This window comes from Leucoraja erinacea, chromosome 39, assembly GCF_028641065.1.
Source record: "Leucoraja erinacea ecotype New England chromosome 39, Leri_hhj_1, whole genome shotgun sequence".
In the NCBI taxonomy this organism is placed as follows: Eukaryota; Metazoa; Chordata; class Chondrichthyes; order Rajiformes; family Rajidae; genus Leucoraja; species Leucoraja erinaceus.
Window position 1 is genome coordinate 11,791,979 of NC_073415.1, and position 13,857 is coordinate 11,805,835.

The window sequence follows — 13,857 nt, forward strand, 5'->3', positions numbered from 1 at the left end:
GGTATAGCAAGGAGCCGAGAACACGTGACTGTGCCAACGCAGAAAATGACTAATAGATTTCTTCCCCACCTCCTCTGTACGCCGCACATTCCTCTCCTGCTCCTGCTCCTGGATATCACCCTTAACCCCACACAGTCAATAAAACTTTCAGCATCCATACTCCCTGCTACAGGAAACATTCAAACCACTAGCTACTGTCCTGTAACTATACAAAGTAACTATACATTCCTTTTTATTCTTTGTTGGAACTTGGTGGAAGGGGACAAGTTTAACAAGACCAATGAAATGAGTAAAAGCTGAATCTAATCCTTGCTTTAATACCCGACAGTGCCAGTTTCAGCAGACAATTCTGGACATAAAAGTCTATGACATAGACCTATAGTCTCTGTAAATTAAACAAAGATACGAGACTAGATCGACATGGGGATCATCCAATCACTCCTGCTCTCCTTGATTAACATTGCCACTATATGCAGTTAAGTTTTCGTTGTGTAAACCATATACAAACACGATTTATCCTGCCAGGTATAGCTTTATCACTGACTTGGCCATGCCAGCTGCTGGGCATCCTTGTGAAAATGAGAACCAGTTTAACATTCAACTTTGAGAAAGATGGATGACAGCAGAAAACCAGACACATACTGGCATCTGATCATTCCTGATCAAGAACCCAAGGTGCAATTAATGGAACAACAAGTCACATACTGAGATAGCAAATGCTGCCCTATATTGGTACACTGGTCTCTGCAATGCAGAGGAAGCTTACACAGGCACAAACTGAAGCTGGCACTCAATTCCCATACACAGAAAACAATTCAGTCTTTTACCTACAATTCTGTTTTGCCTTAAGATTCCTTTACAACTAACTAAATAATTAAAACAGTCTGTTTTATGCCCATTTAAGCATCTGGTTTAATGATCCTTGCAATTATTAATCAACAAAGAAATGATTTAAAATCATTGATGGAAGGCTTTCTACCCAAAATAACTATTTACCTTTCTGCAGATGTTGCCCAAGCTACCAAATATTTCCTGCATTCTGTTTTTAATTCAATTCAATATCCACATTACATAAATATGGATATTGAAGGTGCTATGTTTTGACACTGGACGCATGCCCATTTGACGTGTACAATTAACTGAAAAATATTAAATAGACATTACCTTTAAAATATTCACACTTGGCTACAAAGCTGATGCTATCACACATTACCACAGATTTGATTCATATGTTCAAGACGATTGGAGTTAAACTTCCCTCAAGGCCCAAATGAGGTGGCCAAACAGTACACTGCAGATGTTAGGGGCTGCTGCATTGCGACATGTGCTTCATCACTAATGCCACTGATTCAAAGTTGTTGATATTGGTAAACCTGAAGATTCCCATGGTATTCGAGCAGGTGCCATACATCAATAATCATTCACTGTCATGCCATAGTGCTTAACAATGAAAGATGATTTTTATTCATGATTAATGCTACAAGGGATTATTTCTCACTGATTTATCACTTTTTCTAAATGAATATTTTCATTCTTACACTTCCATCCCCAATCCTGCAAACGGTTCCAAAGTCCTAATAGTTGGTAGCATGTGTTAGCCTAAACGGTCAATTTGAAATATTAGCAATGTTCTTTCTTGCTGCTGGAGCTGCTCATTCCAAGTTAGTGCTTGCTCAGCCAGAACAATGGCGGCCAAATCAAAGAATTAATTGGAAAAACAAAATCTTTGCTAACTGGCTGGCCAAATTTAAAACTCTGTTCACATCCAGTACCTAAAATAATTTCATGCCTGCTCCAGTTAATCCAATAAAAACATTAATTCTCAGACAGATTCATCCTCAAAATGCAAAACATGTAGAAGCTGTTGAGCAAAATCTTAAACTAATCAAAAAAATTGCAAGAGCCATAGGAAATTGCATTAAAAAGGAGATACAAGAATCTGCAGATACTGGTTTGATTGACACAAAGTGCTGGATTAACTCAGTGGGTCATCTTCGCCCGGCCTGCTGAGTTACTGCAGCAGTCTTCTTTTGGTAAAACCTGCATGCTTATTATGAAGTGCAGCCATTACCTAACTCATCCCACAGTTCTCGGCATTTATCCGTCATGCCCGTCCCCTGCTGCCGCCAGAGAGAGAGCCGTGGGTCTTCCATAAACTGCTCAGTCATCAGTGTCAACATTCGAGCGCCGTTGGAATCCCGCATCCTGAGCATCTCCCGCACCTGTGGGACAACAAACTGGCCGTTGAAACATGCAAACAGCCACGCTGCAAAAAGCCTTCACCATCAACAACAGGCACATGTAATTAGCAATTTGCTACTGAATCACCAGAACGCCACAAGGGTAAATTAAACATGTATGCAGCATCCTTGCATGGCTGATGTGGAACCTGATAAATCAGGATGTGCCTCAGGTTGAGAGCCCCATTGGATAAATAAGCCAATCATTAAAGGTGGGGCTGTGATAATGAAGGTTGGAAGACTTGAGGGAGAACCCAACACTTAAGTACACCTAATAGGGATGAAACTCCATCACTCGTTGCCTATATCACCCAAGGTGCCAGAGGCTCGTCAATGCATGCTGGATCATACACATTAATGCCTTCAATCAAAATCTGGCTTTCAAAAGAAAATGCAAAACACATTATAAAAACAAAGGCTTCATTAAATTTTAAAGTCGGCAAATGGCCATGTAAACTTCAGCCACCACATAAAGACACCAACGTCAATATCACTGCTGCTCCTTCACATCAATCATTAGCATTGCTGAAAAGTACCAAGGGCTTTGAAGAATAAAATATAGGGACAAAATCAATGAGTTCTATTCCTGCAGAACAGTAGGGTTTGGAGATGAGAAGGCCTTACCTTGGCAAACATGGAATGCAGCTGCTTGCTTGCTCCGTAGTAGCCACTGATGGACAGCAGCACCTTCACTTGTTCCTGTACCTGCTGTTCATCCAGGTGCCAGCAGTTCACATCATCAATGCTCGCACCAGCAGTGGGATCAGGAGCACCTGCATGAAACATGAAAATCCTCATACTCATGCTCAGTTTAAACAGAAGATGTATTGACACGGGGGCACAGCGGTAGAGTTGCTGCCTCACAGCGCCAGACACCCAGGATTGATCCTGCCTCTCGGGTGCTGTCAAATGCTCATCATACATTAACCCAATCATGGACACACTCCATGTACTTTAAGTTATGGCATCCATAATAATTCAACAAAACAATTTTGTAAGTGGAATTCCACAGTTTACATGGCTTTGAGAAAATGTGATAAGGAATTGGATCCAACCATCTCCTCTGGAGCCAGGAGACAAACGTCCCAGGATACCCCAAACTTGCACCATCTTGTTGCAAATAAGACAAAGATATAGTATTTTGAATTCTTATCCCAGTTCAAGGTAGAAGTAACCTGACCAATAACATGACCTGCCCACTCCCCCCCAAAGATGCTGCCTGACGTGCTGAGTTCCTTGAGTACATTGGTCTTTGGTTTACTTAAGGAAGGTTACATTCAGTCTATGCTTTAACCACAAGATATGAGATCTTACTGAATTTCAGGCATGAAATGAGAAAACATTTTTAGGTATCCCAATCTAAAAATAAATTTCTCATCTGGAAGAGCAAAGGCAGTAAAGAAACACCCAGAAAGTGAAACAGAGGGTGCATTATAATGATAATGAGCTTACTGTGAAACACAGATGTCTACATAGTTTTAACAGCTAAAGATAACCTATAAATGACTAATTTGCATTAAAACCGACTTTGTGTGAATACAAGTTATGACATTTTAATCTAAAACTAACCTGGGGTAAAGTACATGAACAATACCACCTTGATCCTTACCATGCACTTGATTAATTTCAGAACAGGAAGATAGAATTTCGTCAGCCAGTTTCTGTGCCGTGGGAAGAACCTCTGTGTGATGGGCCGTGATGAGGTACTGCACAAATTTCTGTAGCTGATCCCGGTTCATTTGTGACAATGTCTCTGAGATGGGGAGGCGTAGTTCCACCTGCTGAGCTTTCCGGATACGGTACAGGGAGAGTGCCACGACGTGACCACAGTAGAAGATGTCCTTGTTACCACAGCCACATGTCACTGAGGTAATTTTGCAACGGTCAAAGCTGATGGCGACTTTGTAAGTTTTCTCGGGTTCACCCTGGCTGGCTAGCTCTGTCACAGTTCCACTCAAATGAAATCCTGAGAGGGGGGGAGAAAAAATAAAAGATTTATTGAAGCAGCTTTCAAATCAGCACTGTCACTTCAATAACATGCTGAATTGCAGGTTCCAAGGGCTTGAAACCCAATAAAGTTAGAAACTGGGGAACCAATGAAAATAGAAGGGAAACAAAACTGACCATTATCCAACCTCGGCTTCAGTAAACGCGCATACAAATAGGATGCAAAGATTTTTGGTAGATTGTTACATTGCCCTGGCCTCTTGTCGTCAAATAGTCTGCCAAGAACGGATGAAGTGAGGTTTGGGCTTGGATCCAGATGTACCCAATGAGAAAGTCTCCCTTCTTTCATTTCTCAGGGAGGAATTTGGAGCAATCACTTGAAAATGTAGCACAAAGAGTGTCTACATTTTGGGCATCTTGTCACTTTCATAAAAGCACTATTTTTATTCAGATTTGGGGTGATCAGCATCCAAGAGCAGCCCCACATTGCATGGCTATCCCTCATGCCAGCAGACTTGGGCACCAAAAAAAAGCTTTAAAAACACTGAAGCCACGCCAGGGAGACAACACTGGCATCATAAATTTACTCAGACACAGATTTCCCAGAATTAGGGTTAAAAACCTGCCAATGTAATGAATTAAAATAGCAAAAAGCACAACATTACAAGAGTTGATGTTTCTGGCTAGGCTAAACCCAAACTAAAAATGCTAAAAATCAGCCCAAAATCTCGACAGAATAAAAACTATTTAAAAATGGATTCCAGTTTAGACATCTTCCTGAAAATCTAGCATTGAAATATTAATTACTCATGTAACACCGAACCATAACGTGTCGTTTTAGTTTGGATACCTGTTAGATAGAGTAGTGTACATGGAGTAAATGTTAAAGCCATCCATTGGGGAATTACAAGTAAATTAGAGTTGGGGAACACTAGGGTTTAGAAATTCAGTGTAAACGAGGCTTAGTGTAGAAGCCAACAAAAATTTTAAAATATAAATTGTTAAACTGGGTTGGTTTACTGCAACCTAACTTGAACTGACTCCCAGATAGAGCTGAACAGTACAACCAGCAATACTCAACCCATTCCCAGATTAGGCAAATGCATGCAAGTGAAAAGCCTCAGGAACGGTTCCAAATTTAACATCTCATATACCAAATCAATAGAACCACTGTAATATGTTGGTGTTTAACAGACATTAAAATGTAGCCATTAGAAGATGTTAAGGGGAGGGACAGACTAAAACAGAACTGGAGTGGTGTTGCATCCCTAGTGCCAGGGTCAAGGATGTCCGAGTGGATGCAGGAAATTTGGGGCAAGGCAGGCAGCCCAAAGTAGTTGTACACATCGGTACAAGTGACATGGGTAGAAATAGGGATGCAGTCCCACAGAGCAAATATATGGAGATTGACAAAAGATTGAAAAGCAGAACCTCGAGGATAGCAACCTCTGGATTACTCAGTGTCATGTGCTAGTGAGGACAGGAATTGGATGATGAGACAAAGCATGGAAGCTATAGACCAGAAACCCCAACATCTGCAGAATGTTACTGGATGGGGATCCTGAGGAATAAGATCATGTATGTGTGAAGACAGGGATATATTTTTGTCCCTTATCATGTATCCCTTAAAGTTATTCCCTTATTCCAACACGGACTTCCATCTGTATATATGTATATATGTATGTAGCGCCGTAGAATTTGTGCACCTATTCCCCCCCCCCATCTCCCTTCTGTTTTGTTTTCTGTTTCTTGTTTTTTTGTGTAAAATTGTATGTATGCACTGAGTACGAGCAGCTTTCAGTTTCACTGTACATGTATAGTGACAATAAATGGCATATCATAGCATATCATATCATCATGTGTCTATACACTGAATGGCTCGATTGTAATCATGTCTTGTCTTTCTGCTGACTGGTTAGCATGCAACACAAGCTTTTCACTGTACCTCAGTACATGTGACAATAAACTAAACTAAAACTGAGTAGTATTAAATATAGTGAAGGTTATCAAGTATTATAGCAGGATCTAGATCAGTGGATAACTGGGTATACGAACAGTAAATTGAGCTTATTTCATTCAAGCATTGCACTTTGGGAAAATCAAATCAGTGCAAACATTTTAGTCAACAGAGCCCTTGGTAGTGTTCTAGAACAGAGGGACCTAGGAACACTACTTTGTTCCTCAAAAGCAGTGTCCCAGGTAGACAGGATGGTTAAGGAAGATTTTGACACACACATCAAGTGCAGAGGTTGGATGGTTGCAGCAATTCTTCAAGGCATTGGTGAGACTAATTGGAGTATTGGGTTTACTTTTTGTCACCCTAAAGATGTCATTAAGCTGGAGAGAGAGTGCAAAAAAGATTGAAGGATGTTACCAGGACAAGGCATAAAACTAGAGATTGAACAGTCAAGACTTTAATCCTTGCAGGACAGAAGAGCAAGGGGTGATCTTGGTGTATAAAATCATGATGGACATGGATATAATATGATGATATGAATAAGTTTATTGGCCAAGTATTCATATACAAGGAATTTGCCTTGGTGCTCCGCCCGCAAGTGACAACATGACATACAGTGATAGTTAGGAATGACACATAGTTTTTTTTTTTTGGGGGGGGGGGGGGGGGGCGGCGCTGTTCTGGCAGCAGCCATGTCAGCAGTGCATCAGTTTTTTCAACTTGAATGGAGGAGGACTGGCCAAATTTTTGTGCCTTCCACCAGTGATGAATGCTGTGGTGGATGTTTGTGTTACATTTTGTGTGTTCTTTATTATTGTATCGCTGCTGACAACCCAATCCTTGCCGGGTCACTGCTCGTGCGGGCAACCGGTAGGTGCAGAGAGTAGCTTTGAATGTTTGTCTCTTCGTTGATTGTGTCTCTTTCTTTTTAAAAATTAAAAAAACTACTGTAATGCGCCCTTTTAAATTGCCCCTCGGGGATGAATAAAGTGCTTGATTGATTGATTGATTGATAAAACATTAAACATTAATAATAAAGCATTATCGATTAAACATGTGAATTAAATAAAATACCAGAGCAAAAGGAGGCTACAGATTTTTGGTTAGAGTAGAGCTACTACTAGTGGGAAAAACAGTTTATGTCTGGCTGTGGCAGCTTTGACAGTGAATGGTCTGACTTTTTCCTCATGGTGAGTGTGTCTCAATCTAGATGCCATGGGCTCAAGGTAATAGGGGGGAAATCTAACCGGAACCAGAGGGGCAACTGCTTCAGTGGATGGTACGTGTATGGAATGAGCTCCCATGAAAAGTGGTTGAGACGGGTAGAATAATGACATTAAATAATAGCATTTAAAAGTAATTTTGACCAGCGCATGGATAGTACTAGTTTAGATGATATGGGTTATGCCAAATGTATTTGGTCATCTTGGACAGCATGGACCAGTTGGGCCAAAGGACCTATTCACATGATGCATGACTAATACAAATCCTGGAATTAAGCTTCTTCAACCTCCCAACTGAAGCTTTGTCAACTTATTACCCCACATACAGTCAAGCAAAGTCCAGTCACCAGGTATTAAGGGAAGGCTTAAAAACCTTCATAGAACCCTCTAAATCTCTAAAGGTAACTTGTTCCAGGAAAGAAAGGAAGGAGAAAGGGGGAAAAAAGCACTAATAAGTGATTTTCACAAATGCCTCCCTTGTTGAGGAGGTAATTGATGCTGTCAGCTGCAGAGCTGACACCACTACATCGCACCTCCATCAGCATCATTCCCCGGGAGGAACAGACCCATCCCCAGGCTCTGCTGGAAGCTCATTTTTCCTAATTAGTTTTAATAAATGAATCGATGGCAGACAGATGACACTGGTCTTTAGTTTACTGGACGTCTATTGAGTCGCACTGAGTGCAGTGGGGAGGGAGAGAGAAGCAGGAGTTACACAACCCTTGGGGGGCAATCAATCAGCTGCCTCAGCTCTGTCCAAAGGCAAAAGGTACAATGCAATATTCTCTCCCCTCAGCAGTTGCCAGCACACTGAATTATAGATAAACATGTGCAACTCTACCTACATACAAATTGAGCTATTACATTACAACGCAGCGTTAACTTCCTGTATATTGGAAAATAGACAGAACTAACAATTGTGGCTTTGGTCTTTAACTATAATACGTAGAAACAAGCCCTCATTTTGTGCACATGTATATTATGTTCCTTGGTCTCAGCTGTTCCAGTCAAATTCATAAAGGGGGTCAAAACTCCTATTTTGTAGTTGTCTGCAATAATGGATTACAATGAAAATTCAAATTAATGCATTGTACCTCTGGTTAACACCTTGCCAATTAACCAGACACTTTTTTTTTCTGAAGAATTACTGAAGTCGATCTGCACTTTGTAATCAATTTTAAAGAGTGCACTTTGAATATCAGTATAATGTGGAAATGGATACTTTTGGTTTGTTGTAAACTTGTGACAATTTCTTTAATGGGATTTGTATAAAGTGGAGAAAGTGTAGCAGGACTGAAATTCATTGCAAGCAGACAAGTGCAATGTAGAAGTGAACTGTGTGCTTACTATCACTACTGTATATGCAAAGTATGAGGCACAGATAGCACAAGTGAAATTCATTCTGACTGACAGTTCCACGTTTACAGTACAGTTACTGTCAAGAGTGCACATAATATCTTGCACACATTGCATTTACCAGCTGGCAATGAATTCCACTCCTGCTGTCACTCTGGACAATGCCCACTAAGAGAGTGCATCTCCACTCCATCCTAACAGGCTGTTGGGGAAGAGGGGAAATACACCCAGCAAAGACTTTCAGACTGGTTATGTAACACTCGGGTCTAATGTTTCGAGCGTTGCACAGGATTAGGTTTTGTTGGGGACAATGGTAAAGGGAACTACCGTTCATCTGCAATTATTCCTGGCAGCATGAAAATGTGAGATGCAGGAAGGTCTCAAGCTGCTGCAACTATCCTCCAGCCACTAGATTCAACACCTCCGCAGTTCCTCCTTCTGCTCTTCTTGAACGGTGTAGATTTGAAGCAGTTGTTTTCACCTAAATAATTATATTTTGCCAAATTGTCCATCTCACCATTTGTTTTTTAATTATAACAGTGCTATTAAATTAATTAACAGTAGAATTGTATATATTGCATACGACAGTTTTTGAGAATTACTCTCCTTTTGGTTACCCTCCTGTCTGAAGAAGGGTCTCGTCCCGAAACGTCACCTATTCCTTCGCTCCATAGATGCTGCCTCACCTGCTGAGTTTCTCCAGCATTTTTGTCTACCTCCTTTTGTTACTTTCATCTTCCTGCATGTTATTCCCATAAACTTAGCTTCCTGAACATGCTCAAAGGAATGTACAATGACTGAACTACACTTCAACGTGGGCAAGATTGCGGGAGGAAAACGTGTGTGCAAAATGAGAAACAAGTATTATTAGACCAGTTAGCAGGGTGACTCCCTTATTCCTATTTAGGAGACCATTCAAATCTGAATGGCTGGCTCAGTTGAATAACTCTGCCATCCAACAATGGTACAATAGCAGCAGTTAAGACTCATGGACAGGAAAGGTTTAGAAGGTTTGAGACCTAATGCTGGCAAATGGGACTAGCGTAGATGGGAGCATATTGGACGACATGGATACGTTGGGCCAAAAAGCACATTTGTTTGCCATTATGGATTGCAATGGATATGGACACTATGGATTGCAATGCCGAACACCAGTCAGTATGGATTATGGATTATGCTCAAATCTCTAGAATTGGACCACCCAGCTCAGGGAGGTTAAAGAACTAATACTCAGCCAAGATAGATCAATGTAGGTTCAGGTAATTCAGCACTAATTTGAGTGCTGAGGAATCAGCTGGTGAAGAAGCGGGCAGCACTATAGTTTAACACTAACATTTCCAATATGTGGATTTGCACAACGATCTATTGCTGAAAAACAAAGCTTCATTGAACTTGAGCTGGTGCTTGTGGCATGTACCAGTTAAATGTCAACTATCCCATTTGCTTACGAAATATTTGATATACAGCACTTAAAAATACCTTGATAATCGCTTTGGCCATCTCCAATAAGCATTTCTTTCCCTTTAACTCATCAAACTGCCTATGAGATAGCTGCAGTACAACAGAAGTTTGATTCTTTTATCAGGATCACAGTGGCTATTCACAGCTGAGTGGAGACAAAGCTGGCTTTGGGAGGGTGGGGATGTTTGTTAGTAGGGAGAGGGGGTAAACAAAACCAACAAAATCAAAACTATTGCATACATTAAAACAGGATTTTACAGCTGTACCAAATGACTTTAAAACACAATTCTTAGCACTATTCACCGAGTCAAACATACCGCGTTTGATTTTATGCTCTGGCCAGTGTGCTTATGCAAGCCACCAGTACACAGTCAGCCAGAGCATCTAGGAGTGCTGGTGGAACAGTAATGTTGCGTGGAAATAAATACAGCGCACAGGAACAGGTAAAGCTTTTAAGCAGTTATAAATCAAACTACCTGTACTGACATTATTGTGGAGTTTCCAATGGAAAATGTAATAATTTGATGTCTACAAATGATGTACCTTTTCCTAAACCAAATCGGTCACTAGGCACGGATGGGTAAACAATCGCCTGAAGCCGTCACCTTTCAAGCAACCCCTGCAAGCCCACAAACTGCCGTTGCAAAGCACCAGCTCATTTTACATCGCCAAACCAGAAAGTGATCTATGGCCACAAGATATGGTATTCATGTTTAACAGCAAATATCAGGAGATACTGACTGCCATCAGATTCCCAAATCAGGTTTCAAAACAAGTCCATGCAATATCTCTAGGTGCAAAGGCTGTGTACTCAAGTGTGCTACCGGGTACTACACACCAAGTCCTAGACGCAAGGGGAACCCAAAGCTTCAGACAAATGCATCAGAGTCTCAGCCTGCATCTGGGTCAAGATGAAGTGTCTTGTTGCATCCTAGCCCAACAGATCACCGTGAGAAGCTACAACGGAACTTTGGAATCAAACAAATTCTGACAAATAGGCTTAAAACAAAAAGTGTCTCCTCACTGGCTGCTAATTAATATGCTAAAAAAAGAGAATAACACTACTAATTTTAAGCATGGGCTGAAACCAGATCTGACAAAATGGGCAGATTTTTGCAACATGTAAAAGACCAACAAAATCCTTCCAGATTTATGACTGAAAATATTAAAGATCATGTACACAGCTCGGGTTTATGGTTGCTGGCCTATGGAGGTCACACTGTGGTGGGAGAAGCGCAGTACATGCATTCATCAATAGAAACTCAAGAGGTGAAAGACGGCACCAAAGAACAGGATTAGTTAGCACGTCCCCACTGCATGTCCTTGCATGCAGTCATGTTCTCCAAGGAGTCCAAAATATCCAAATTGTTCCCCGAGGAGTCATAACAGCCTTTAGAACAAAAAGGCATGTCACTGTTGCGAGCCATATGAAATGACATCCTTCCCTCTCTGGAGGAATGATTTTTTTCTATCAGAGTTGGGATTCCTTTGTCGCGGTTTACTGGAGCTCAACGCCTCTCTGTACGCTGGTAGCTTAATCAATCAAATTACTTGGAAACTTTATCACACTGACAGAAGGGTGGAATTAAATGGACGCACCCCACCTGCCCAACCTTATCATCTGGAGAAAGGACAATAAGGAAACAGTACAATTAAATGCAAACCATTTGATGAAAACTAATGACAAAGCAAATTCAAAAATCTCCAATAATGTACTTAAACAAGTGAAATTGGAGATGTACTAAAAAGATTTAAATCTCAAAACAAAATGGCGTTTAAATAGTGCAGATGTAAAATTGGTATGGTTCAAAATCAAAACAAACATCTATTAGGGAGGAAACCTTCTTAAAACAAAGAGCTCTTGGCAACTCTTAAAATTGGATTCTTCAAATCAAATGCAGAAACGTGAATAGTAAACAGAAGGTCCAGTCACAGGCCATGTTCATCCCCCTATTCCAGTACAAGAGAATTAATTTGGCTCCATTGAAAAGAATGGACATGAGCGGCAGTACTACAGCACAGATTCATAAATGGAGTCCCAGAACAAGTTTAAAATAATTCGCCAATCAACTGGCCAGTCTTCACTAACATCTCCAACCTCTCTAATTAGTCTAGTGTTCCCATCCGCTTCAAACAAACATCCACCATTCCAGTCTCCAAGAAAAATAAACTGATCTTTCTCATTGACGACTGACAGTAGCTGCAACATCAACCACAGTGCTTTGTAACATTGGTATGGACAACATCTGTATGGACAACATCTGCGCCTGGTTACCAGACAATTGAGCCACCTTACACTTTGTATACTGGGGACCAAATCAACAGGGCATCATCTTTCAGTCTTCATTAGTTCAACCACCTTATAAAAAGCACCTAGGCCTCAGGACATATATCTACATCTAGATGACAAACTAATCCAAATGACTTACCTGCTATAACTATCAAGACAGAATTGATTTTATCCAACAATGGCCAGTTAGACTGGAACAAAGACCAGCTCATCTTCTGAATACAAGTCTGTGCCACTCTGCCCAATCTCTGAAGTTCTATTTGGTTTGGGAGGGAAAATGAAGAAGCATAGAATCCCAAAGACAACTGAACTCAATGTATATTTAAACCTACACTACTCCATACAAAATTATGTATATCCTTTCAAAGATGGGGATGGGGGAATATAGAATTATACTTGGTAGTTGCTCAAGTGAGGCGGAAAAAATTCTTACGCCAGTCAGTTAATGGGTGCAAGCAAGCAGAATGTCACATTTCAATCAGTCTTACGCCAGTCAGTTAATGGGTGCAAGCAAGCAGAATGTCACATTTCTATGTTTCAGCCAAGAAGCTTCCATTTGGTTTGATAGCCTCAGAAGAGGAATGTGAAGATAGCAATGATGTCCTGCTAACTACCAATGTATCCATACGATTGCTTATGAATAGTCACTTGATTTTATTTTTAAAAGGCCACCTCTGCAAACTCAACTTTGAGATCAGATGGAGTGTTTGCTAGTTAAAGCAGAGAGAAGAGAGGAGAGACAGGCAGGTCCATGAAGGTGATGGTTAAAACAGCAACAAATAAACTGAGAATACAGGATGTTAACACAAGTGAGAACAAGGTTGACTGCACAAAATTCAGGTGAAAGGAAAGGACAAAAGACTGGCAGCAAGAAAATGGGACTTTGCAGTCTTCAGAGGAAGATGTTTCTGAAGTGTAACCACAGGAAGAGAAACTGAAGCTTTAAACTGGCTGCAAATTGATAAACAAGGGCCTAAGCAAGGCTGCAGACAAACCACCTGCATCATTCCTGGAGCAGGGGAGCACATTGTCATGGTCCTGGGCAACATCTAAAGCTAGATATGCAGGGCCAAGAACCAAGATCTGAAAAATTGCACATTGTTTAAAGAGGTAGATAAATGCTAAATGTGTACAAAATTGTTTCAACCTCCATGGCAGTGAACTTTCTTGGGACAATAATCAGGAGTAGAATTTGGTATGTAGATGAAGAGTCAGAATAAGTTTAACAAAGCAGTCACATCTAACTGGGAGGCAATTTTGAAGGAACAGGGACAGCTGATAAATGTGGACTTCAAAGGTTCAAAAAAGTGCCAGATTAATTGAAGTCCATGGAATAAAGAGTACCACAGCTAGAAAACTGCTGAAATAAACAGTGTGGCAGTG

At 40.8% G+C, this 13,857-nt stretch overlaps 1 protein-coding gene across 1 annotated transcript in view; it reads right to left on the reverse strand.

Annotated features, from left to right (window-relative positions):
* LOC129714391 (zinc finger SWIM domain-containing protein 4-like) overlaps window positions 1-13,857 on the reverse strand; it is a 63,123-nt gene that overhangs the window by 25,667 nt on the left and 23,599 nt on the right. Inside the window, exons 3-5 of the mRNA XM_055663960.1 lie at window positions 3,850-4,206; window positions 2,865-3,013; window positions 2,072-2,222 (exon numbers count right to left, since the gene is read on the reverse strand). Coding sequence (XP_055519935.1) covers window positions 2,072-2,222; window positions 2,865-3,013; window positions 3,850-4,206 — 657 coding nt within the window. The remainder of the gene's footprint in view (window positions 1-2,071; window positions 2,223-2,864; window positions 3,014-3,849; window positions 4,207-13,857) is intronic.